The sequence below is a fragment of the Pholis gunnellus genome, assembly GCF_910591455.1.
Source record: "Pholis gunnellus genome assembly, chromosome: 14".
Lineage (NCBI taxonomy): Eukaryota > Metazoa > Chordata > Actinopteri > Perciformes > Pholidae > Pholis > Pholis gunnellus.
The window spans coordinates 16,863,314-16,887,587 of NC_136541.1; the positions used below are offsets into that span (position 1 = coordinate 16,863,314).

Here is a 24,274-nt window from a genome sequence, read left to right on the forward strand (position 1 = left end):
CGTGGGTAGATTACTGTAGTTTGCAAAATGTGTTTTCCCCCGGAAATATCTCATCTCTTAAATAAACTAATTTATTACACACGGCCTGGGGAAATCTATTAGCGATGCTTCGATCCGGCTTTTTCCTCCTCTTTAGTCCAGAGTGCTTTTGTCTTGATGCCGTACGGACACAATTGTTTTGTCAACATGCCAAACATACATGGTTGTCATGACGAGAGGTTGGAGGGCCTCTTTCTTGCAGTGTGGTGCCACGGTGCCCCGGCAAAATGATCCTGTGTGAAATGCAACTAACACAATTGTGCTCTTTAGTTTTGCCTTTTTAAAAAGAGTCTTATTAGGAAACGTTGCCCCTTAAACGCACCTGCATGAAAACTCTTTAAGGATTGGCTTCAGCACAGACCCTCCCCCCTGATAACTTATTCTGTTCATATTTGGCACGGCAGATGCTTCCTAATACCGTCGCGCTGCATAGACGGATGTCCATTGAGGAGTTCCCGATTGGCTCCATTAGAAGCTCACTACATCTCTCTAACATCTTTCTTTGTATGTTTTTGTTTCTTCGCTGGCTTTGTTTTTAAGTTGCTGCATTTTGTCGCCCTCCTCCCTCCCTTTCTCCCACTCTCTCACCCGCCTCCCCTCCCTCCCCCCCCCCCCTCCCCCTTACCTTAGGGTGCATGGAGCCCCCATAGCAGTGTGAGCTCCCCCTTGTCCTGGTCGCCAGACCAGTCAGAGGGGTGGGACGTCTCAAAGACCAGGCAGTCCTCTGGCAGCCCCGGCTGGAGCATCAGAGTGGTAAATACTGTGGCTCACCAGAGACGACCCCCCTGTTAGCCCTCTGTTTACCCGAGTGACACACTCCCTGAGTGATGTATACCGTAGCCTGCTAACAATTACCACCACCTTACCGTGAGAACGGGAGATTAAAAAAACCAATGGCTACGCTAATGACGTTATGAAGTGGAACCGAAAGCTATGGCTGTGTTTAAAGCGGGTTTGGCTGCCTTTGCTGTTGTATTGAGAGATCATGGGTATGTTGTAATAAGACCGTCTTGTCTAAATATTTGGCAAATATGTTTTTACTAATGAATGAATGTGTCCTCTCTGCTGCGCTCTCGTCTCCGTCTTATTCAGACCTGTTTGAGTATTTCTTAATATGTATTTTTTCTTCTTCTCTGATTTTGACTTTCTGTCAAAAGCGTGTGGCAGTGTGACGATCATTAGTTTTGGCAAGGCTGGGTGAGGGTTTATTTGTGTGCGGTTGCAGGGGGTCCGGTCCAGGTTAAACACCATTAAGCAGTGTGTCTGTCTAGAAGCGCAGTTGATGGGTCGGGCCTCTGCTTGGGATCCGTGTCAAATGAGGGGTAACCGAGAGGGGATTCTGGTGGCAGGAGCTGGAAGATTTAGGTCGGAGTAGGCGGAGGCGTCCCGTCGGAGTAGACGGAGGCCTCCAGATGGAGGCGTCCCATTGGAAATGTGCCAAAAGCCTTTTCTCAACTCTCTCTGTAATTTTAGTGTCTCTCAAACAATGTAAAAAAAAAGTTAGAAAAGCAGTTTTTTTTTTTCAAATACAGACCAATGCCAAAATACATACTTCAATGTCAATCATTTGTCATGCAGCAGCTTGCATCCATACAGAAAAGAAACTCACAGAATGACCTTGCTTTGCTAGAACTGGATGATCCTGTTGTGCAGTCTGTACAGTCAAGAATATATACAGACCTCAAAGCTGAAAGTGGTGAAATGTTCCTTTTTTTTAAATCTGTGTCCGTCCACTGGGAAAACTATGACTTGGACGATTGTGCGCCGCGCACAAGCAAGAAACCCAACTTTCGCAAACAAGTGGAGCTTGCGTCGGCCCATTTTCCCCCCGTGTTCCCCTACAAGCTGTCCACATCCACTCCCCACTCTGCATTTTTCAGATTTTCGTCTTTCCTCCACAGGGTCGAGGCTCAGGCTTCCCTGGGAGGAGGAGGCCTCGAGGGGCCGGCCTGTCGGGTAGAGCTGGACGGGGCAGGGCCAGAGGCAAGAATGGAGTGAGTCCCGGCATGAACCCTGGGGTATGTGCTGTCAGCTGGTTGACATCTTGTCATCTTTGGCAAATATTGCACTATATGCAAAAGCAGTGTTTGGTGTCCCTCCAGCTGAAGACAGATGATGTGTTCTTAGCAGCGTTAGTGTTTGCTTATTTTATTTTATGGTAGCGGCTGCGCATTGCCTGAGGGACATTTCTTTGATACCTCCGAATGATGACTAAACAGTTATGAATAATAGATAGTTATAGCTGATCGTAACTACTCTTCTTTAGCATGTGTATCCTAAAATCAGTGATATTTACTCCCGTGACTGTGGATCTTGACCGTGAAAAGTTACGACTCTGTTTATGTCATCCCAATACGTCATGATTGTTTATGTTGTGTATGTTCTTCCCTGCTCTGTAGGTCCTCACGATAGAAGCACCATACCCAGTCAAGGACGAGGAGGAGAACGCCATGCATAACACCGTGGTCATATTCTCCAGCAACGACAGTTTCACGCTGAAACAGGTTATTGTTCGTTTTAATACTTACGAGTGTTGCTAATGTATTTCATTTTGAGCCACCATCTGTGGATTTCTCCATTCACTTAGATGGCCTGAAATTAGATCTGTGCTTAAAGACCTCTCCCACTGGAGATCATTAATTCTTGTAGAGGTACTAAGATGCCTGTAGGAAATGCAGTCGATTATGTAACACCGGATCGTATTGTTTCTTACTCTCTGCCTTCAAAGGTCCTGTACTGAATTTAATTCAGTAAACGATAACAAAGTGATGGCTACTGTCCAGCTCTCACCGAGGCTTTAGAGACGTCAGTAAATATGAAAATAGCAGTGTAGTGTAATAGTTCAGAGGTTAGAATCCTGTATTGTTAGAGAATAACTACTCATATAAAGCGACTAAGCAATTGAACCGTACAGCTGAGTTGCTGCAGATAAAGGCACAAACCCTAGAATGGCTCACATCAGACTGTTCAGTGCTTAAAAGACTGCTCCGTCTGGCTCTCAGGCTGTGACTGCGGGCTAAAAAGGGCCCACTCAAACCTCCTGGTTTTTAAGAAATAAAAAATGCAGTTAAAGGCCAGTTTCCAGAAGCGTCTCATATTCCTTTGTCTCATATTCCTTTTGCGCTGCATTTCAATATGCATTTTTGCACAGCTCGACTTGAGGCTAGAGGACAGGTGCACTGTTCTTATTGACCGTGTAGGCTTAGGGTACAGAAAGCCTTTTCTTTCCTTCAGTATTTAGAAACATAGATAATGACTAGTACGTACAGCGTTAGTGATGTTGAATGAATATGCAGAACAGATTGATACTTCTATGATTGGGTGGTGACAAGAAAACTGAGTTAAAAGAATTTTTCAGATTTTCTTTCCTACGTGACAAACTGAAAGTGACTCCAGCTGACTAGGTTCTTTTGTTTTGTTTTTTAACACAAAAGTTATATTAAATGGGGAAAATAGGAATAGCAAAAATGGGCTTTCTCAACTGAACTGCCTTGGTGAAATGTGTTAACTCATGATGTCTTATTTCCTTTCAGGACATGTGTGTGGTGTGTGGGAGTTTTGGCCTTGGCGCAGAGGGCCGTCTTTTGGCCTGCGCTCAATGTGGGCAGTGCTACCATCCATTCTGTGTTGGCATAAAGGTACATTTACTATTGAGCTTGTACATCGCGCGCACACGGTATACTTAGAGAAACGCTCACACCAACTATGGTGCGCAGGCCTACATGTAAATGTCTCATTGGCTCTTTCACAGATCACCAAGGTGGTGCTGAGTAAAGGTTGGCGTTGTCTGGAGTGTACAGTGTGCGAGGCCTGCGGCCAGGCCACGGATCCTGGCCGCTTGCTACTGTGTGATGACTGTGACATCAGCTATCACACCTACTGCCTGGACCCTCCATTGCAAAACGTTCCCAAGGACAGCTGGAAGTGCAAATGGTGCGTGATGAGCGATCGTCTCGGCCAAATTAGCTTGAAACAGGCAATCATTCAAATTTAGAAATGAATGTGTGTGTTCGGTTTACCAAAAGAGCTCTGATCATTCTGTTGTTTGTTTTTTTTACAGTAAAGCGGTTCAGGCAATTTACCACATTCCACCTCTTCCAGATCAATACATATTTCTCTTTGTAAAGCCTTCTCACCCCTCTGTTTGAAAATCAGCCCAAAAAAAATCAGCCTTTTTTAACATATACAAAGACATGTAAAGTAAATGTCTTGAATATTTGTATGCAGAGGGGATCGACTGAATTCAAGATTCCCTTTTTTAAGAATTCCTAATGAACAAGAAATATTCACAACTCACATTTGCATCATTGGGGCAGTGTAGTGAGTAGGCGGGGTTTTTTTTGCTGCACAGTCGATCTGCGTGATATTTTGGAAGTGACACGGGTAGAATGACCTCTGTCCTCCGTCTCTCCTGCAGGTGTGTGTCCTGTACGCAGTGTGGTTCCACTACCCCGGGCCTAAGGTGTGAGTGGCAGAATAATTACACCCAATGCGCCCCCTGTGCCAGCCTTGCAACATGCCCCATCTGCCTGCTGGACTACAGCGAAGGCACCGTGATTGTGCAGTGTCGCCAATGTGACAGGTGGGTTTCTACAAAAAACTGTCGGCTCAGGATAACTGGTCTCCGTGAAAAAAAAACATTTTTTTAAAAGTAGTCTTTTTAAACTAATTGCTTCTCATCTAAACCTTCTCTTCTATCTACAGATGGTTCCACGCGTCTTGTCAGGCTCTCCATTCAGACGAAGATGTAGAAAAGGCTGCAGACAATAACTTTGACTGCACAATGTGTCGAGCTTTTAAGACCACTAAAGGTAGGAGCGCAGTGTGTGTTTTTTTTTTTGTTGTGTGTGTGTGTCTGCTGTACAGGGTATAGACTCAACTATTGACATTTAAGTCCCTCGTCTCTGCTGTTTTGTTTTTAACGTCTTTTGTGTGTCCTGTGCTGCTGCAGTTGTGACCAAGGCCAGAGACGTCATTGAGCCTGTAGTTATGACGCAGATTGTCACAAAGGCTAAAGAAATGGGTGAGTTCAGAGCTTCTAAATTGGTGCACTATAAACGGCATAAAAGAAAATGCCTCGCTCTACAAACTGGTGATTTGGTTTCTACAGTATATGCCCGTTCTAACCGTGATTGTTTTCTTTGCTCTTTCCAGATCTGTCGAGGACCTACACCCAGGACGGGGTTTGTTTGACAGAGTCGGGGCTTTGCCAGCTCCAGAGTTTGTCGGCTACGGCGTCGCGGCGCAGGAAACCCAAGCCGAAGCTGAAGCTGAAGATCATTAACCAGAACAGTGTGGCAGTTCTTCAGGCTCCTGTAGACCCCCTCTCAGAGCACTGTCGTGATGAAGACATAGAGGACAACAGAGGTAATTGTCTTCCCGCACAAGCTTCTTCTTTCATCTCAGAGTGCTTATTAGAGGCCTTCAGTACAGTGTCTTGGACTGTCGGTATTGGCTTTTTTGTTTGTGTGTTTCTCCTAGTTTGACTTTAGATATTTTTCACCATTATACGGCTGCAAAGTTCACACTTCAAATTGCTAAAGCTGAACCAATTGGCCCTTGGCTAAGCCCCGCCCCCCTGCTGCTACTCTGACAAGCTGTCAGAGCTACCGTGGAGCCCACACTGTCACTAACTGCACTCCCTCAAGAAATATGATCTCATTTTTTTGGAAAAAGATATTGCAGAAAGAAGCAGAAGGAAGGGTCTACAATATGTGCTTGAAGGATATATCCAGGATGTTAAACTTATAACAAACAGATAAAAGCAAAAGCTTACAGATCACCGTGTAAGATGTGAATCTCTAGGCACCTCACGGTTCGATTTGATTCCGATTGCTACGATGCGATTACAAAACGATTATCAATTCTTCTTGATGCATCAAAATGTTTCGATACAGGATTCTTTTTCGCACTGTTACTATCTGCTATTTTAACAACACTGCATATTTGTAATGATTCATAGTTGAAGAACAGATTAATTTACTTGAATTAATTAAATATTAGGAACAAATAGAAGAGATGCGTCGACTGAAGAGTTACATTTACAACCATTGCAAAGAGAACCAACAAGAAAATAAATAGAATCAGGCCTGTAGCAGCATCCTCGTCGTAAAAACACTGAATTCAGAAGTCATTTGACATTACAAGCTGCCTTATTCACTGATTAATAATACAGACGTACAAATGTTCCTATTATGGGAAATGAGTATTCTATACCAGCTCTGAATGTGGTAAAACTGTGATAAAGTGCGCGGTTATGGTCACACAAGATTCTGTGGTAACGGACGTCCACTCATAGCGTGTTACTACCATCCTACTCGCTTTCCTCAGTGACTCCATGACTTTAGCTTTGGTTCGGTTGTAGAGCATCGCTGTGTCTCGGTTGTATCTCGGTTCCAAAGTGTGCAACATTGCGCGAAAGCTCTGATTCCCAATGACTGAGTAGGGGCGCAAATCCTTGGGAAAAAAATCTACTATGTGATTCACTTCGCTCTTCCCGAATTAGGCGGAAGAAGAAGTAAAATGCTTCCATACGTTAGCTTTTAAGCCGGGGTGTGCCGGTCCGATTGTATTCATATTCGGCTGCTCAAGCTCAGCCGCCCTCACCAAAACTAGTTTCCTACTAGTGCAGTAGTTGCATAGAAGTGCTATCGCTAGGTAATGATGTGCTTGCGTACTCTACTAATGTTCGCTACACAGGTTTTTACTTAGAAACGTAACGTTTTTTAACGAAACTTATATCACCGTCAAACCTCTCCGGTTAACGAGCATCACTGTTCCACAACGTTTTACCACGACTAGCTGGAAAATCAACAAAACCAGCCTGAAAATGAAGAAAATCTGAAACGATTGCATCAGAGTCTGTGGAGCAGAGCTGAATAGTTGTCAGACAGGATCGATATAAACATCATGGAGAAAATAAGAGTAAAATGTTCTCACTACAGTATGCTTGCTGACATTATCTGCTGGCTGAAACTGGTAGTTGCTACTTATTTTGCTGTGCTTTACAAATATAAAATGTCTCTTTGTTGTTAGCTTCACAGTATGTTTCAATAAATAAAAGTAGCTTGAATGAGTCCTGCTTCATATGATCAATACCAATTAATTAAAACGAGAGTACCATGATCAGCCTCAGTACGATCCAGTTGATCGGCACAGGATATCCCTAATTAGTTTTAATAAAGTAAAAGTTTACCTCATTTATTTATCTCTAAATCAGAGTTGAAAGAATTACACAACTGGCCATTAAAAAAAAAAAAATAAGAGTCTCTGAAAAAGGAAAAAGTCTGACTGGAAATGAAATTCCTCAGCAGTAGAAGCCGTGAACTTAATTTCAATCAGGCGGATGTCCTGCCACTGGCTTGCAGTTCAGACGGAGTTGACCCTGGTGGCTGTGTTGAGGTGCCTGGCCGGGGTGTTCTCTGCCGCGGGGCTGTCACTCATCATCAATGCTCTCTCCCTCTCGCAGAGGCGGAGCTCCTCGATTGTGAGGCGAAGTCTGACTCGAGCCTGGAGCGAGAGCCAGCAGAAGAAGACTCCAAGGGGGCCGACGGCGGCAAGAAGAGGAAGAGGAAACCGTACCGGCCGGGTAGGGCACCTGATTGAAGGAGACAGCTCCTCCGAAGCGTAAAATGGTGCAGTACATGCCCGACGTTGTAGCTGTAGCGAAGCACTGCCATCTCAGGGCTTCTGATGTACACAGAGCTCTCTCTAGTGTTGCTGAGCCTTCATGCTGAATGCACTGGACAATTTAATAGAACCATACAATCAGAGACTCAATATATATCCAATCCAATCACCTCCATCATTGCAATTAAGATATGTTTATTGATCGATTGCTAATAAATGAATAACTTCTCCGTTCAAGGCATTGGTGGGTTCATGGTCCGCCAGAGGAGCCGTCCAGGTCAGGGTCCAGGCAAAGCCAAGCGAGCCCTCTGCAGAAAGGACTCCACTGGCTCAATGTCGGAGAATCCCTTTGGAAAAGATGAGGGTCTGTACACCTATGATATCTATATCCATCTGTGTTACAATAGCTTGTCCCCTCCATTGCTGTTTGTATCTGATGTCATGTTTCTCTTTGTTGTAGGATGGACGGAGACCCTGCCTGGTACCCCCGTGGACGAGACGCCCCCTGGACCGGAGGTGCCAGAAAAAATCAAGAAGCGCTACCGCAAGAAGAAAACAAAACTGGAGGAAGCTTTTCCCGCCTATCTGCAGGCATGTCACCTTTGATAGCACACTCTTGCTGTTTGACTAATACTCTGTATAAACAGAATGGGTACATAATATGACATTTCTATATATGTATAACCACATAGAGTAAAACCCTATGCAACCATTCTGTGGGTATAAAATATCTACAAATAAATATCTGTAATAATAATCAACTTTTTAACCAATTTATTCAGCTCATTTTGCCAAAACAACTTCCGTATTTTAAACACGGCATATTCTAAAAGGCACCTTTGTGACGAGAACGTTGCGTTAGTTAAGACAGCCTATTTCATCAGTTGTGATTGCAACTCTCTTTTGGTTTTATTGTTGTGCAAGCCTCCTGTTCATATGCACAGATTGTCTGGTCATGTCATGCCATATCTTCATAAAATCCCTTTTATCTCACCCTCGGGAAGGTTGGGAATCCAAAGTACATTGCCTGGAAACCACTTACCGAACCCTGGTGCACGGTGCCCCTTTTTGTGAGCGTTTTTTGAAAGAGGAACAGCCTAAAGGAGCTCACTGTAGAGGATACTCATCTCTGATCGTGCTCTTTTTAAATGTCTCCTGTCTGGTTTGTGAATTGACGTACAAAAGCTTAACCGAAGATGACTTCGAGGCTTCTTGTCTCTAGCCGGTATCCTCAATGTCACCTTTTGTTGGCCAAAACACACAGATATATGTGATGTGCATTAAGACACCGGCAGCTGTCAGTGCTGCTCTTAATCCCACCAGGGTGGGGTGGGGTGGGGTGGGGTGGGGGGGGGGGGGGGGGGCGGCGTTCAGGCCAACCTAAAGGTCCAACACAGTGAAGCACATTTCATTAATTATTGAAATAGCCACACGTTGGGCTTTTAATGTCTCGGTGCAGCAGGGAGCCGCAGTTACATGTCTTTGAGGATAGTAGATGACGCATGGGTATAAGTGGTTTGGGGGTGGTAGGTGCTAACAAAAAGTGAGGTCAGCAGCGTCGTGTATTAGTTTCATAGCTTCTCTCTTTCACTTCGGTCAGTTCTCATCGGGCCTTCAACGCGTGCTGAATAATTTCTATGTGACATGGGATGCGTTTCCCCCAAGAATGATGTCAAGACAGGTAAGCTGACACTCCGTAAAGAGAAGTGTCAACACAGAGAATTGACCAGTGCTTCGTGTTGTCATGTTCAGGAAGCCTTCTTTGGAAAGGACCTACTGGACAAAAGCAAGCAGAGCAGGCAGCAGGGGGTCGAATCAGGCTTACTGGAAGACGGGCAGAGCCAAGTGAAGAGGAAGTACCCCACCACCAGCTTCCTGGACCCTTCATCGGACCCTCTGCTCAGCGCCTCTGCAACATCCCTTCCCACCAGACCAGCAGCAGCACGTACGTGTACACATTTAGTTCTCCAGGGCAAGGGATGTAAAGATCCATTGTTGGACTTAACATAAGATTTGACCAAATAAATTAGACCTGAAAAAGGACTCATTGAAGGAGTTGGAAAAGCCTTACGCAACAGGGGGACCTTTTTTATTTTATTTTTGGCATTTTTCATAAGGATGTCTTTTATTCCATTCATTTCTCCCCCCCCCCCTGTCCATGCAAGTGTCAATACCCAATGAGAGTATTAACCCTTTGCACACAGGAGTACATGGGTTTCACGAAGGTCCCTGAACACGTGTTCAAACCACATTTCACCCATTCATACGAAGGTGTCAAAGGTTAATCAGTGCTCACAGACTCATCTGTGTGTAAGTTCTAGCCCTGCATACTATGCAGCACACTAACACGGCCTAATGGAGCACCGTCACCACCGTCAAAGAGTTCGTCACCAACTAACATCTAAAGCGCAGTCAAATGCTGTTAGTGAAACCGATGTGTATATAAACAGTGGAAAACCATCATAACTAGAGCGATTGAGGCTTTCATTGTCGGGACCATTAGCTAAACTGCAGTAGAGGTAAACTGGGATTGTCTTAACATTTGAGTTATAGCATATTGTAAAGTACTGCGTCACATAGTGTGGTAAATATCAGATCAGTGTCAGGTAGGAATAGGGTCCAATATCTGGTCCCATGTTTGGTCTGGTTCCAAGTTGCTACAAAAAACTGAACTTGTTAAACTCTCTTATAATAAATTGTCAAATGACTGTGGAAAAACCTCTTAAATACACACCTGAATGTGTGACAGCTTAAAACCTTTATTAGCAAAGACCAATGTACAATAGAAGCAAATAAAAAATCTGCCGACTTGTATCTAGTAGTGTGGTTTAAAAAAAAAAAAAGAAGATGAAGTAAAGAAGTATGAGTGGTATTACTTGGTATTATTACTGAGTTCACAGTTCTGAAAATGGCGTGCTGCAATTTGAAAGAGTTAGAAATAGCAAATAATCATCACTTTGAAGAAATAAAACACTGCGACTATCGGACAATTAGAAGGAAATTGAACATTCATTATGCACCTTTCTAGTCTTCCGACCACTCAAAGCATTTTTTACGACTACATTACACTAATGCCATACAAGGTACCAACACGCACACACACACACACACACACACACACACGCACACCGATGGCACAGCCTTCGGGAGGTTTTAGAGGGAGGCTTTCGGGAGTAATTTGGGGTTCAGTATCTTGCCCAAGGTCACTTTGACATGCGAACTGGAGGAGTCAGAGATTGAACCGTCAGTCTTCCAATCTGACAATATATATTCAAAATCCTCCGCACTTCAGAACGGTGCAGTTGGTTCTATGCTGCAGTCTCTTCCCTTATGAATATAAGTCCATTTACCGTCTTTGGCAGATATTCTCTGACAGTCACTTTAATCAGTTAAATAATGTTGGAAGATTTGGTGTCGTATAATTCAAGCCTTTTCAGAATCCAGTCAGTTTAGCTGGTGTTTACATAGTTTCTTCTCTTATTTAGTCAAGACCACACTCTACATGTGACATCAAAACCAATGGTTTCCGAATCACCTTCTCGTGTCCGTTTCAACATCGCCATCCATTATGATTTGTGACGCTTTGGTTTCCTTTCTTTTTTTTGTTTCTTCCTTTCCCTCCCCCCCATCTACAGAGACGTCTGAGGAACCATTAGTTGATCTATCTGATGTTCTGAACACTGATGCAGACATCTTGGGAATGCTCGGAAAGCCAAGCAGTGACTCTGGTGCGTCATATATTTCACAGGCAGTCACATTGGCAAGATTTGTTAATAGTCACCTAGTCGTGGGTTTATAGAATCTTCCTCCCGGATCAGAAATTTCCTCAGACAGAAAGTTTATTTTGCTTTCACCACATAATGATTTTTTTTAATTTTTTTTTTTGTCACATTCTTTAACAATACTTTTGTTCACCTTTAGTTTTTTTGTATCTGTTTTTGCATTGTCACAAGCGTGTTGTGCTTGTTCTGTCTTCACAATTTTTTTCACTCATTTTATCTGGTTTTGGGTCCTTGTAGGTCTTGATTTTTGCCCCTTCCAGGTTGACAGCTCACCTCCTCCTTTTGGTAAGGGTGCTATGGCCTACTAATCCCTTGCTTTAGTGCATTCTTCCTCTCTAACAGTGTTTGTCTCTATTTGAGTGTGCATGCATATATAAGCCGCTTCATACTTAGCTTCTTTCTCAACCATTTCAGATTGTTTTAACACTCATAAACTGCTTAGTGCTTACCTAACCCAGTGCACAGTGTTCACTCGAATGTGTTATGGTGTGTCAGTCTTTGTTCGTGAGCCTCCTGAGTCCTTTCACAGTGGTGACATTTTTTTTTTTTAAATGGATACAAATTCATAGCTGCCTGAGCAAACTGACAAGGACATTTTGACATTCAAGAAATTGGCAGTTTAGAAACCAAAGATGTAGAGGTGGCCTTTGGAGAATGTCCTTCCAGTTCCCAAAGAATGTGAAGGTCTTCTGTTCTCATTCCTGCGGCTGGATGACAAAAAGCATTGCAGTACATGTCCTCCATTCGTAGTTAAAAAAAAAAAAAAAACCTTATTCAGCCTACAAGCCATCATTTTCTATGTATGAGATGGAAAGTGTAGACACGAGTAGGACATTTTCCGCAGTGCTAGTTAGATAGAAACTCCAGCCTAATTTTGATAGAATCTGACAGTTGTGCAGTAACCCAGGTTATTTTTATGGGTTTTTCTTATGGATTGGATCAATATTTTTCCACACAAACATTGAAGTGTTGGTGTACCTTTTTTTTTATTGAGAATTATTATGCCCCATCTGTCTCTTCGCAGTTCCCCAAACGCTCCTTTTAAATAACACAGGAACCCCAAGGAGCAGTAATCATATACTCTTCTGTTTTGATTGCATTCCTCAGGCTGTTAAGACAGTAAACCTGTTAGTACTTCACGGCTATATTTATGATCACGTTCTGTGTTGGGTATTTTGTCGGTCCTACTTGTGTGTTTGTGTGTGCATGCATGTTATGATTTGTTTTTGTATGTCTTGTGTGTGTTTCCACAGCTGGTCTGGACATTGGGCCCCTGGCAGAAAGTTCCCCAGTGGCGCTCCATTCTCAGGCTGGCCGGAGGACTCCTCGAACCCTCCCAGAGGAACACCTGGACGGCATTCTCAGCCCGGAGCTAGACAAGATGGTCACTGATGGTCAGTGCAGGAGACCAAACATCCACACTGTTATTTGTAAACTTCATATTGGATGAATACTGATCTGTTTTCTCCAATTCTCTCGTTGTTTCAGAATCAATTCTCAGCAAACTTTACAAAATTCCAGGTTTGTATTTTCATCCTTTTTTGCAAAACCGTAAGCTTGGAACCATCCTACACTAATGAATGTGACTGTGAGCGGTGTTGTTACAGCACTTGGTTCCACGGTTCAGTGTTTTGCTCAACAATGTTTTACAGATTAGTGAGATGAATTGTACAGGTGTCTTTAAGGGGATTAAAAACCACGTTTACTGCTAACTTAATGGCTAATATATGCACACACAACATTGTACTGTTACACTCTGTTACAGAGCTGGAGGGCAAAGATGTGGAGGATCTCTTCACAGCAGTCCTTAGCCCCAGAACGAGCCAACCACCTCTACCACAGGTGCCTCACTCCCAGGGTCCAGGGCCCACACCTGGCACTAGCATGCCTCACGCAGGTAACATCATTAAGCACCGTGTCGTCGTCGTCGTCAGAGGTAGCATTTGAATCAGTTGTTTTTGAAAATCTATGCATTTAATCCACATCTTAAATCGTGTGTGTGTGTGTGTGTAGGGAATTCTATGTTTCCAAGGATGCCAATGATCAATGGTATGATGGGACCAAACCAACGCTTCCCTTCAAATCCAGGAGCAGGGCCCTGCATCCCAGAAAACTTCTCCCCCCTCAACCATATGCCTTTCACTGACAATCCAAGGTGATGTACTGCTTCTTTCATTTAAACTATTAATTAAATATTCACAAATTTCAAAAATCCTTTTTCGCTGCAAAAACCGGATTTTGGTCTCGATTAAAGATGAGTTGTTTTCTTTGTTGTTACAGGGATAGAACGTTTAATCAGATGCCTAGAGATGCAGTTGATCCATGGGCCTCCCCTTCCCATGGCTCCGGCCCTACAACCCCTGGACCTCTGCCTGAGGGGGAGACTGAAGCCATGTCGAATGCCCAAAGGAGTACACTCAAGTGGGAGAAGGAGGAGACACTCGGGGAGCTAGCCACCGTTGCGCCCGTCCTATACACCAATGTCAATTTCCCCAACCTCAAAGAAGAATACCCAGGTTTGTTTTGAATCTTCATCATTGCTGTTAATTCTGCTTATCTCTGGCTCTTTGTTTGGGTGTGTCTGCTGCACTGGCTCAGTCTCACAGTATAAAAAAAAACACCTTGTATGCTATGTGAGACTATTGGCATGACAACTCCTGCTCTTATTCTTTCTACAGATTGGTCTACGAGAGTAAAGCAAATTGCAAAACTTTGGAGGAAAGCTAGTTCACAAGACAGGGCCCCATATGTGGTAAGATCACTCACACTGTTGAATTTGCAGACGTTCGTCAACTATCTCGAAGTCTAAACATTTTGAACCATGCCAGACATAGAACTGTCACTACTAGATGCATATTAGTATGCAGAAGGCAGACTCCTCTATCGCATCTGGCCTCTTGCCTCCTGCCAATGCAATTTGAAATCCGGCCATTCACAAACAAACTAATTAACATAGGAAGGCCTGCTCAGTGTTAGAACTCGCGATGGCCTATGCAATTAAGTTCACTAGAAGTATTTGTATCTGGCAGAGGCCATTTTCAAAGTGTAAATGTAGAAAGTGTAAATTCTAATAAACGCTGAATTTGTGATTGTTGGGCTAATTTGCCGCTGGTTACATGGTAGCAGTTCTCTTTCATGGCTTTTGTTTGATCTCCTACTTAACAAATCCTAACTATTGAGATCCCTGATTTACAGCAACAGATGACCGCCATCTTGGTTGCATCTACAGTACAAAGAGGTCAAGTTACTAGATAGTGTGGGTAGAATGGCATAGAACATCAATCCTTTGAACATTTTCAGTGAACAAGTGCTTTACCTAATCAAGATCCGGGATGTTGGCGCTGATGCTGGTCGATCCTTGACCCATACATGTGGGAGGTTGTGAAATTTGAATGGCAGCTCTTAACCATCACGCTGTTTTGAACATGACGTCCACTGTAAGGTAGTTGGACTCACGAGAGGGAAGCTTAAAGTTATCTTTTGATATAAACCTGCCTGCCAGTACTGAAGCCCCAATATATCATAGTGAGATATTAAAACAAATGCTATGAAAGAGAATTTAATGTCACATACACACTAGTTTTGGTATGAGTAGGAATGACATTTCTCCAGTTTCACACTTTTTAAAGGTTGGGTAGGCAACTGTATTTTTTTCTGTTTTCATGAATTATATTGTAGTATTTATGTCTAATATGTTTTTGTTTCGCAATTGTGATTGATTTGCTGTTTAGCAAAAGGCAAGAGATAACCGAGCAGCCCTGCGCATCAACAAAGTCCAGATGTCGAATGAGACGGTGAAGAGGCACCATCCGCAGCAACAGCCCCCTGAGGTGTTTGATCCCAACATACCACTAGACACAGAACTGCTGTTTAAAGACCCTTTGAAACCAAAAGAGTCAGAGCATGAACAAGAGTGGAAGTTTAGACAGGTAAGAGTGTATGCAATGAAGTCAGGGAATGCAGCGGCAGGTCCACATTATATTAAGACAGCTAAGAAGTGGTGGTTTAGTAAAGCTCCCTAAACAACTGCACTATCCTCCACATTAACCCTGATGACATTGGTGGTTAGTAGGTCCAGTTCATTTTTGGCATGAGACTGATATTTGCTGCATCCTTTTTTGACGTCTAATCCCAATTCTCACTGTGCCCTTCCAACAGCAAATGAGGCAGAAAAGCAAACAGCAAGCCAAAATTGAAGCCACTCAGAAGTTGGAGCAAGTCAAGAATGAGCAACTCCAGCAACAACAGCAGCAGAACAACAGCCAGTCAGAGGGAGATGGCAACAACAGTGGAAACCAGAGCCCAGCCTCCCAGGCCAGCAATGGCAGCATGTCCCCCATGCAGCTTACTTCTAAAGATAGCTTTGCCAGGCCGCAGCTACCGGGGACGCCCACTTCAGGTCCCCCAGAGGATGTGTTCTTACGACCACCTCCTCCCCCTCCGTCTGGCTCTTCCTCCCAACCTCAGTCCCCACAGGTATTCTCACCAGGTTCCTCTGGTTCCAGACCCTCTTCTCCATGGGACCCATATGCCAAGATGGTTGGGACCCCAAGACCGCCAAATACATGTCGCAGAATGCCTGTGGAATCTGGTAAATCCCCCACGTCCATGATGGAGCAGCAGGACAGAGGGAGGCCCTCTCCTGCCCATGAATCTTTTGGCTCTCCAACATCCATGAGCAGTGACCCTTATGCCAAACCACCTGACACCCCAAGGCCAACTGGGGAAATGGACCCTTTCCTGAAGCCTATGGGTCCCCCACGTGCCAGTCAGGCTGCTCAGGGAAGGCCCCCAATGGGTTCTCCAGGCAGAGACCCATACTCAAGGCCCATGATAAGAAATGAGGCCTATCAGCGTATGGCCCAAAACAGGATGATCTTGTCTGACCCTTACTCAAGGCCTTTACTAACACCGATCCCTGGAAGTAATGAGTCTGGCTCAGTCCCTCTGTTCAAAACACCTATGCCCCCTCCTCAGGCTCAGGATCCCTTCAACCGACCAGGTCCACATCCTGCTGACAGGTTCTCCCAGAATCAGCTAAATGACCCATATGCTCAGCCTCCGCACACCCCAAGACCATCCGGGAATGACAACTTCACCAGTCCTCCTAGAATGGGCCAACATCACCCTCAGGTGCACCCATTTGCTCAGCCAGGACCAATGACTCAAATGTCCAGAAACCCTTACGCCCATGCACCTTCCACTCCGAGACCAGACCACTTCACATATGACCCCTTCGCCCAGCCCCCTGGTCCCAACAAGCCAGCTTCTGACCCTTTCTCTCAGTCTACAGGCAATCAACGATCCATCAATGAACCCGGTGCTCAACCTCGCCCATTTTTCGAGCCCTATGCCCGACCTCCCGGCACCCCACGTCCACATGACAACTATGGTCAGCCTTCAAACACCTCAGACCCTTACTCGCAAGCTCCCTCTACTCCTCGCCCCAGTGGGATGAACCAGTTCACACATCAGCCGCACCCTGGACAGAGGATGTCACCTTCCCACTCAGTGGACCCTTATGCTCAGCCACCAGGTACTCCACGGCCCTCTGCTGGAGAAAGGTTTTCTAAGTCACCGGGCAGCCAGAGGGGGACAATAGAGCCATTTACTAGTACACCTGGGACATCTAGGCCAGGGAGCATTGACATGTTTTCCCAGCCTGGGGCTCCCAGACCAATGCTTAATGACCCCTACGCTCAGCCTCCAGGGACCCCACGGCCTGGTCCTGATGTGCTCAGCAGACAAGGGCCAAGGCTGGGACTAATGGGAAGCCAGGATCTTTTCTCCCCACCTCAGGGCAGACTTCATGAGACCTTTCCTCATCCAGGCTCACAAACTCCAAAACACCCGAGTGTTTCAGAAGATGGATTTACTCAGTCACCCTCCAGAAGACCCATTCAAACACCCGTCCATGACCCATATGAGCAAGCCCCCATGACCCCTCGTCCACAGTCAATGGAGAAAATGGAAATGAAAGATCAGTCATATATAGGTAACAATGGAACCGTCCTTCATGACCCAGGCCAACTGTCAAACAACCCACACATGTCTGGTGCTTCCGCTGAGGGTCTTGCGCTCGCTGAGAGTGAGGAAAGACTCAGACAGGTACATGAATAGTGTTCTATTCAAAATCTCATCACTCGTTACTATTGCAATTTTATATTTGCTCCTTTGTCTATTGTCATTTCTTAACAATGTTGAGTTTTTTTAACAACCTGGGTCATATTTTTAGCTTTCTCCATCATTGCTTGTTTTTGAATGTTTGAAGTCAGTTATTGAGATCCAGAGACATTTGTAGTTCAACACGACAAGAACCACAAACAGTCAGATAGGCACACAGCTGAACAACACCCTCACCCCCTTAAGCCATATTATGTAGTCCGTTTATCTGGGGGCCAAACCTAAAGTGAGCACACCTGAAACGTCTGTTGTAATCCTTCGTTCCTTAGAAGAACTGTTTGAGTGCACAGCAATCAATAGCAGGTCAAAGTTGGACCAGGAACTTCAGACAATTATAGCAGATAGAGTTGATAATAGTTTTACATTTGCCTTTCTTTTCTTTTCCAAAGAAGTATAGTGAAACTGTGGGTTTGTTTACCACCTGACTGAATATCTGACCATGGTTGTTACTTGTTCTGAACCTACAATGTTCACATAACACACTTGTCCAAATATTCACCGCAAAACAAACAAACAGAAGTGAGTAAAATGTTTTTGTATCAAATGGGAATGACGGCCATTTTAGAAAATTAAGTTTGTTTTCCGTCTAGGTAGATGACGATCTTGTTACCATACGGCCAATCAAATCTTTACCTAAATTTAGCAATGTCACCATTCTGTCATAGGCAGACAGTAGCCTGCTAACAACACAATAGCCACAGACTATGAACAACAACCACATCAGCTTTCCTGCTAAATTCTCCTTCCTATCTAACTTACAAAAATGAACACACGTCATGTCCTGCGCAGTAGCTTGTTGAACGAACCATCAGACAAAAATTCTACTCGGGGGGGAAAAGTTCTCTGCTAACATATATGCTTATGTTGACAATCTGTCTTAACAGCTAGAACTACTGTATTATTTTAAGCTTTACTTAGCCCATTTGCCTTGTTAAGGCTTAAATGTATGTATGCTTGCTGTTGTGTTTTGTAGCGACAACGAATTAGAGAGCTAATCCTCAAGCAGCAGCAACAGAGGAGTGCTATTCGACAGGAGAGGGGCCCTCAGGATCCTGCTGGCAACATGACCCCAGGAACACCACGACCCTGGCCCCAGGAGGGCCCTGGGCATCAAGGGGAAATGTTCAACCGGCCTCCACCACCTTATCCTGGACAAGGACCCATGAGAGGGCCAATGCGGTTTCCTGGACCTTTTCCAGGTGATCAGCGTGTCCCTTTCCCTAATGAGGGACAACTCTCCAGGGGCCCACATCCTGGAGATCCTAATTTGAGACATCAGGGACCAAGGTGTGTGTGATGTTGTTATTTTTAGTACACTTATGTGTTTCAGATAATCTGTAATTGATTACACACCGCTGCACAAATCTAGGAATGCCCCTCCTCTCTATTTATACATGTTTTTCTTTTATACTATTTTAGGTTTGCATTTCCACCTGGGGTTCTTGGACCTCATGGGGCCCAAGAGTTCTTTCCCCGGGGGCAACACCCAATGCAGGATGTCCCTCCTCAAATGCGACGGTCCATGTCTGTCGAAATGGCAAAGAGTATGGGGGGCAACCCTATGGGGCTTCCCCAGCACTTCCCATCGCGTGGTATGCCAGTGCAGCAGCACAACATAATGGGCCAGCCTTTTATTGAGCTGCGACACAGAGCCATAGAAAACCGGTCGCGTATGCCATTTCCCCCTGGTGCCATGCAGGGAAGCCACATGGATCTCAATTTGCAGGGTCAAAGACTACCAGGCTTTCAAGGAACGCCCGACTCCAGGTTCCCTTTTAATCAGGAGCCCAGGATGTTAGACCCCATGGCCAGCCACACTGGCCATGTACAGCTATCTGGCAGCATGGACAATCTTCATCAGCATGCCCAAATGTCAGGAAACCACGCACTCAGACAATCTCATTTGATGAGATCCATGAGCCAGCCTGCTTCAAATGAGACCCAGAACATGGCAGCATCTATGATCCTGACTGCACCCCCTGCTGGGCAGACTGACACAGTCAGTGACGGCGTGGAGGAGAAACTGGATGCAGAAGAATCAGCTGTCAAAGATCTCGAGGACGTGGAGGTGAAAGACTTGGTGGACGCTGACTTGGAAAATCTAAATTTGGATCCTGAAGATGGCAAAGACTTGGATCTAGAGACGAATGACCTACACCTTGATGACTTCTTAACATCTGGGAAATTTGACATCATTGCCTATACAGACCCTGACCTAGATGACATCAAGAAAGACATGTTTAATGAGGAACTGGATCTCAGTGATCCTATGGATGATAATGGAGACACCCCAGACATCCACAAAAACTCAAGCACAGGAACTGGGGCGTCATCCAGTTCAGCATCCGTTTATGCAAAGTCAGAGGCCTCTGGTGTGCAGTATTTAGCTGAAGTCAAGCTGGAAGCCCCTGGGAGTCAGGACTCTGCTTTTTTGGCACATGGGAAAGAAATTAAAACGGAGGTCAAAGACTGTCAGAAACCCCATGATTTTGTAGACCAGCAAGCCACTGGAAACACCTCAACCTCAAACCAGCAGGGAATGCTCTCTGACTCCACCCCAGTCCTGTCTAGTTTACTCATAAAGCAGCAGCCCGAGGAACAGTCATTAAATCCAATCGTAGAATCTGTCAGTCAAGGAGTTAACCTCATGCCCCAGCCGAACCAAGCCAGTGACACTCGGCATACCTCCGGACTTACAATACCCGACGCCACCTCTGCCGGAGAAACGTCTATGAGTGACTTTGGGGAAGACGATCAGGTGGGGCTGGCCTCTGGATTGGACCAGAGTGTTCTGGACCAGAGTGGTCTGACCCTGGCCCAGCAGGAAGCGTTGAACCAGGCGATGGGTCACGGTCAGCTACACCGACCTCTTCTGCTAGAGGAGCAGCCACTCCTATTGCAGGACCTTCTCGACCAGGAGAGGCAGGAGCAACAGCAGCAGAGGCAGATGCAAGCCATGATACGGCAGCGCTCCAGCGACTCCTTCTTCCCCAACATCGGTACATTATTTAGGCCACAACTTCTAGTCGTCGGTTTGGGTCATGTTTGAGATTACCTGTCTTTTCTGAGAGTGCGTTATTTGTCATTTGCAGATTTTGATGCCATCACTGATCCCATCATGAAAGCTAAAATGGTTGCTCTGAAAGGCATCAACAAAGTCATGGTTCAGAACAACATGGGGATGACCCCAATGGTCATGAACAGGTAAAAAGTTCACTTTTCTTTCTTGAGTAGAGCCTGTAATACTGGTAGTGGGAGTGTATGTATTCATTCTGGTTTTAAAGCAATGGTAATGCCAACCTGAGGGCCCAGCAACTAGGATATTGTGCAACTATTGGGAGAATTGCTCCTGTGATTGATTGGATGACTAAATGGTGTGTGTGGTTGTGGTATTGCTCTATCACAGATTTCCTCCTGGTCCTGCAACACCTTGTCCTGAAAGCACACCGCTTCCTCCACAAGTTGTTGGACAGGTAATTGAATCATCAATCTGCTTAGATGTTATATAAAACTATATCATGAACAAATATCTATTTAACATATTTGTCAACCTTGCTTTCAGGATGGCAAACTGACACAAGTAGCAAGACCGAATCCTCCAAACTTTGGACCAGGATTTGTCAGTAAGTTCTCTTAAAATTCAAATACATTTTCAACTTTTTGGTTTGAAGGTCTGTCAGGCCTTGAAATGTTAAGATGTTTGTTTTTCATGCTGTCAAGATTGCTAACAAAAAGGTTTTTTTTTTTCTTCTTTCAGATAATGCTCAGAGGGCTCAGTATGAGGAGTGGCTCCAGGAGACTCAGCAACTACTTCAAATGCAGCAGAAGTTTCTGGAAGAGAAGATTGGGGCACACAGGAAGTCTAAGAAAGCCCTGTCTGCCAAGCAGAGAACAGCTAAGAAGGCAGGCAGAGAGTTCCCCGAGGAGGACACTGAGCAGCTCAAACATGTCACGGAGCAGCAGGGTGTAGTGCAGAAACAACTGGAGCAGGTAAATGTTTGGCCTGTCAAGCTCCACCACTGAATTCTCTCTCACAATGGCGGTCCTGAGCATTAACCTTTCATTGGACGTATGAAGCAGAGTTTAATGTTTAAACTAACCCTCTGGCCCTCCGCCAGAAATACTTGCTTACATGCAGAGCGTACTTGCGACAATGTTATGGATCATGTGTGGTGCTCAAATAAGGTATTTCTGAATAACGGATGGAAAAAACTTTTTTTAAGCAGTATTATTTAACCAAAAAATACTGTGTACGTTTATTTGCAATAACACAGTGGCCTTAATGTAAAGGTAAGAAAATTTAAGAGATGTATTTCTCATTACTTTGAATTCTTTTTTACACTTTTGAGACATCGTTACTTGTTATCGGGAGCAGAGGTGCGTTCATTGACTGTAACTTACCTTTATAGCAGACTTGATTAGTATTAAATATGAACTAAGTAGTCTAATTGTTCTAACATATGAAGTAGGTATAGGGTATGCATTTGAAGGTATATATCTAGGTGTTTACTTTCCAAAGTCAACAGACTTGACAAAATAATATCCGAACAAACCGCGGGATTTAAAACACACAGGTTTGTGTCTGCACTGCACCTGTCAACCTGCTTTGACTCCCTGAAAGAGCCGTGTTGAAAAGAATGTTCTTGGGTGGTAATATTTTCCAACTTCTGCTTTAAAGTAAAATTCTTCAGTTTCTGTTTGAAATTAAAATCATACATCTTCCCTTGGGTACAACCGTGTCCTCAGAAATGTGCCTTGCTAATGTGATAAAACGCCTTGAAAGGGATACGTAATGTCTTTGTAAGTTCCATAGAGAACCTCAATAACGTTTTTTTTTTAAATATGCTTTATGTTTTGTTTCAGATCCGCAAGCAGCAGAAGGAGCACGCTGAACTTATAGAGGAGTACCGAGTGAAACAGCAGCAAAACAATATGACGCCCATAATGCCTGGGATGCACTCAATGCCAGGCCCTGCCGGTATGGTCCCGAGTGGACCACCAATTGTCCAACCTCCTCTGAACCCCATAATGCAGATACCACTTCATCCTGGCCAGCCAAATCCACCTCCCTGTATTCCCAACCCACCACCTGGCTGGCACCCTGGTGCTCCCATGCCCATGGCGGGACAGGGACTGCCACCCATAATGCCCCCCCAGGTACCTGTGGGAAACCCCGGCCAACCTCATCAGATGCCAATGGGTAACATACCTCAACACTCACAAATGCCCGTGGATCCCCAGGCACCACCGGCTCCACCAGGCGGTGTAAAACCCATACAGGGAGGCGGCGTGAAGTTCGACGACAACAACCCGTTCAGTGAAGGCTTTCAGGAGCGGGAGAGGAGGGAGAGGCTTAGGGAGCAGCAGGAGAGACAGCGGGTGCAGCTGATGCAGGAAGTTGAGCGACAGAGAGCCCTGAAACACCGTATGGAAATGGAGCAGCAAGGGATGATGGGGCCAGACGGGAACATGGCGCCACTCGCTCAGATGCCATTTTTCAACGCAGAGCTGCCACAGGACTTCATGCAGCCCCAGAGGCCTCCTCTGCAGCAACAGCAACAGCTCGCACCAATGTTCCCCCAGCAGCAGGGCATGCAGCCTGGTATGGGCTCGCCACCCGGGACGTTTATGCAAGGTGAAAGGAGGGCCATGATGGGCAATGGAATGATGCCCCGTGACATGGGGCCCGGTTTTGGGCCTGATAATCTTGCCCTACAAGCACCTAATTATCCCCAGGGTCAACCCAGACCTCGCCAGTTCAGTGGGCCAGGACTGATGCTGCCGATGCCAGGTGAGGGTCCACCGTTTGGAGGCGACTTGGCTACACCTCTACCGTCTAACTTTCCGGGCTCAGGTCAGTCTCTAATCCAACTCTACTCCAACATCATTCCAGACGAGAAGGGGAAAAAGAAGAGGAACCGCAAAAAGAAGAAGGATGACGATGCAGATTCAGTCAAGACGCCTTCGACGCCACACTCGGACCTTACAGCCCCGCTCACGCCGTGTGTCTCAGACACCTCCTCAACTCCAACCAGGAACACCCATCTATTTAGTGAGCAGGACTTGTCGAGGTCCCCCTTACTGGGATCTTCCACCCCCAGTCACTCGGAGCTGGAGAGGCAGCTTTCTGGAGGCCAATCTGGACACCCCGGCGTCTCATCGGACACAGCGAGGGCCCAGGCTCAGGAGCATGACAGGATCCTTAACAACATAAAGCTGGAGCAGATGGATGCCAGTGAGTGTCACGGGCCGCGGGAAGGGCCCATCGGCTCAGAAATGAGCTCCGTGAAGGAGGAGGGTAAAAAAGGGAGTGGGTCTCCCTTCCCTGCAGGGCAAAGTCCAAACAAAGGGGAGGCTGGCAATGAACTACTGAAACACCTTCTGAAGAACAAGACTACACCTCCATCCGGATTGTCCCAGCAGAGGTCGGAGGAGAGCATGCGCTTGGAGGAGGAGGAGCTGGCCGACTGCAAAGCCCTGCTGAGGCAAAGCTCCATGGACAGCAATGGGGTCAGTGTTTGTGTTAGTCATACGGCTAGAGCGCCGAGTGATCGACTTAGTGAGTCATAGACGGGCTGGGTGATTCAGATGGGAGGCGTGTCATAGTTAAATTGGTATGAGTCATAGCTGTCGGCTTTTGA

The 24,274-nt window shown here is 45.4% G+C and overlaps 1 protein-coding gene across 7 annotated transcripts in view; it reads left to right on the forward strand.

Moving 5' to 3' along the window:
• kmt2cb (lysine (K)-specific methyltransferase 2Cb) overlaps positions 1 to 24,274 on the forward strand; it is a 42,826-nt gene that overhangs the window by 9,359 nt on the left and 9,193 nt on the right. For 3 of the 7 annotated variants that reach the window (XM_079173580.1, XM_079173582.1, XM_079173581.1), the window contains exons 7-36: positions 670 to 792; positions 1,941 to 2,057; positions 2,439 to 2,543; positions 3,573 to 3,677; positions 3,791 to 3,972; positions 4,457 to 4,621; positions 4,744 to 4,850; positions 4,991 to 5,062; positions 5,194 to 5,406; positions 7,508 to 7,627; positions 7,907 to 8,032; positions 8,129 to 8,263; positions 9,425 to 9,613; positions 11,304 to 11,396; positions 11,688 to 11,735; positions 12,704 to 12,844; positions 12,939 to 12,971; positions 13,216 to 13,347; positions 13,464 to 13,605; positions 13,731 to 13,966; positions 14,129 to 14,202; positions 15,182 to 15,379; positions 15,609 to 17,558; positions 18,607 to 18,920; positions 19,053 to 20,632; positions 20,726 to 20,837; positions 21,040 to 21,106; positions 21,196 to 21,256; positions 21,391 to 21,623; positions 22,497 to 24,143. In XM_079173580.1, coding sequence (XP_079029706.1) covers positions 670 to 792; positions 1,941 to 2,057; positions 2,439 to 2,543; positions 3,573 to 3,677; positions 3,791 to 3,972; positions 4,457 to 4,621; positions 4,744 to 4,850; positions 4,991 to 5,062; positions 5,194 to 5,406; positions 7,508 to 7,627; positions 7,907 to 8,032; positions 8,129 to 8,263; positions 9,425 to 9,613; positions 11,304 to 11,396; positions 11,688 to 11,735; positions 12,704 to 12,844; positions 12,939 to 12,971; positions 13,216 to 13,347; positions 13,464 to 13,605; positions 13,731 to 13,966; positions 14,129 to 14,202; positions 15,182 to 15,379; positions 15,609 to 17,558; positions 18,607 to 18,920; positions 19,053 to 20,632; positions 20,726 to 20,837; positions 21,040 to 21,106; positions 21,196 to 21,256; positions 21,391 to 21,623; positions 22,497 to 24,143 — 8,820 coding nt within the window. The remainder of the gene's footprint in view (positions 1 to 669; positions 793 to 1,940; positions 2,058 to 2,438; positions 2,544 to 3,572; positions 3,678 to 3,790; positions 3,973 to 4,456; positions 4,622 to 4,743; positions 4,851 to 4,990; positions 5,063 to 5,193; positions 5,407 to 7,507; positions 7,628 to 7,906; positions 8,033 to 8,128; positions 8,264 to 9,424; positions 9,614 to 11,303; positions 11,397 to 11,687; positions 11,736 to 12,703; positions 12,845 to 12,938; positions 12,972 to 13,215; positions 13,348 to 13,463; positions 13,606 to 13,730; positions 13,967 to 14,128; positions 14,203 to 15,181; positions 15,380 to 15,608; positions 17,559 to 18,606; positions 18,921 to 19,052; positions 20,633 to 20,725; positions 20,838 to 21,039; positions 21,107 to 21,195; positions 21,257 to 21,390; positions 21,624 to 22,496; positions 24,144 to 24,274) is intronic. The other 4 variants (XM_079173584.1, XM_079173583.1, XM_079173585.1 and 1 more) reach the window with 4 other exon arrangements.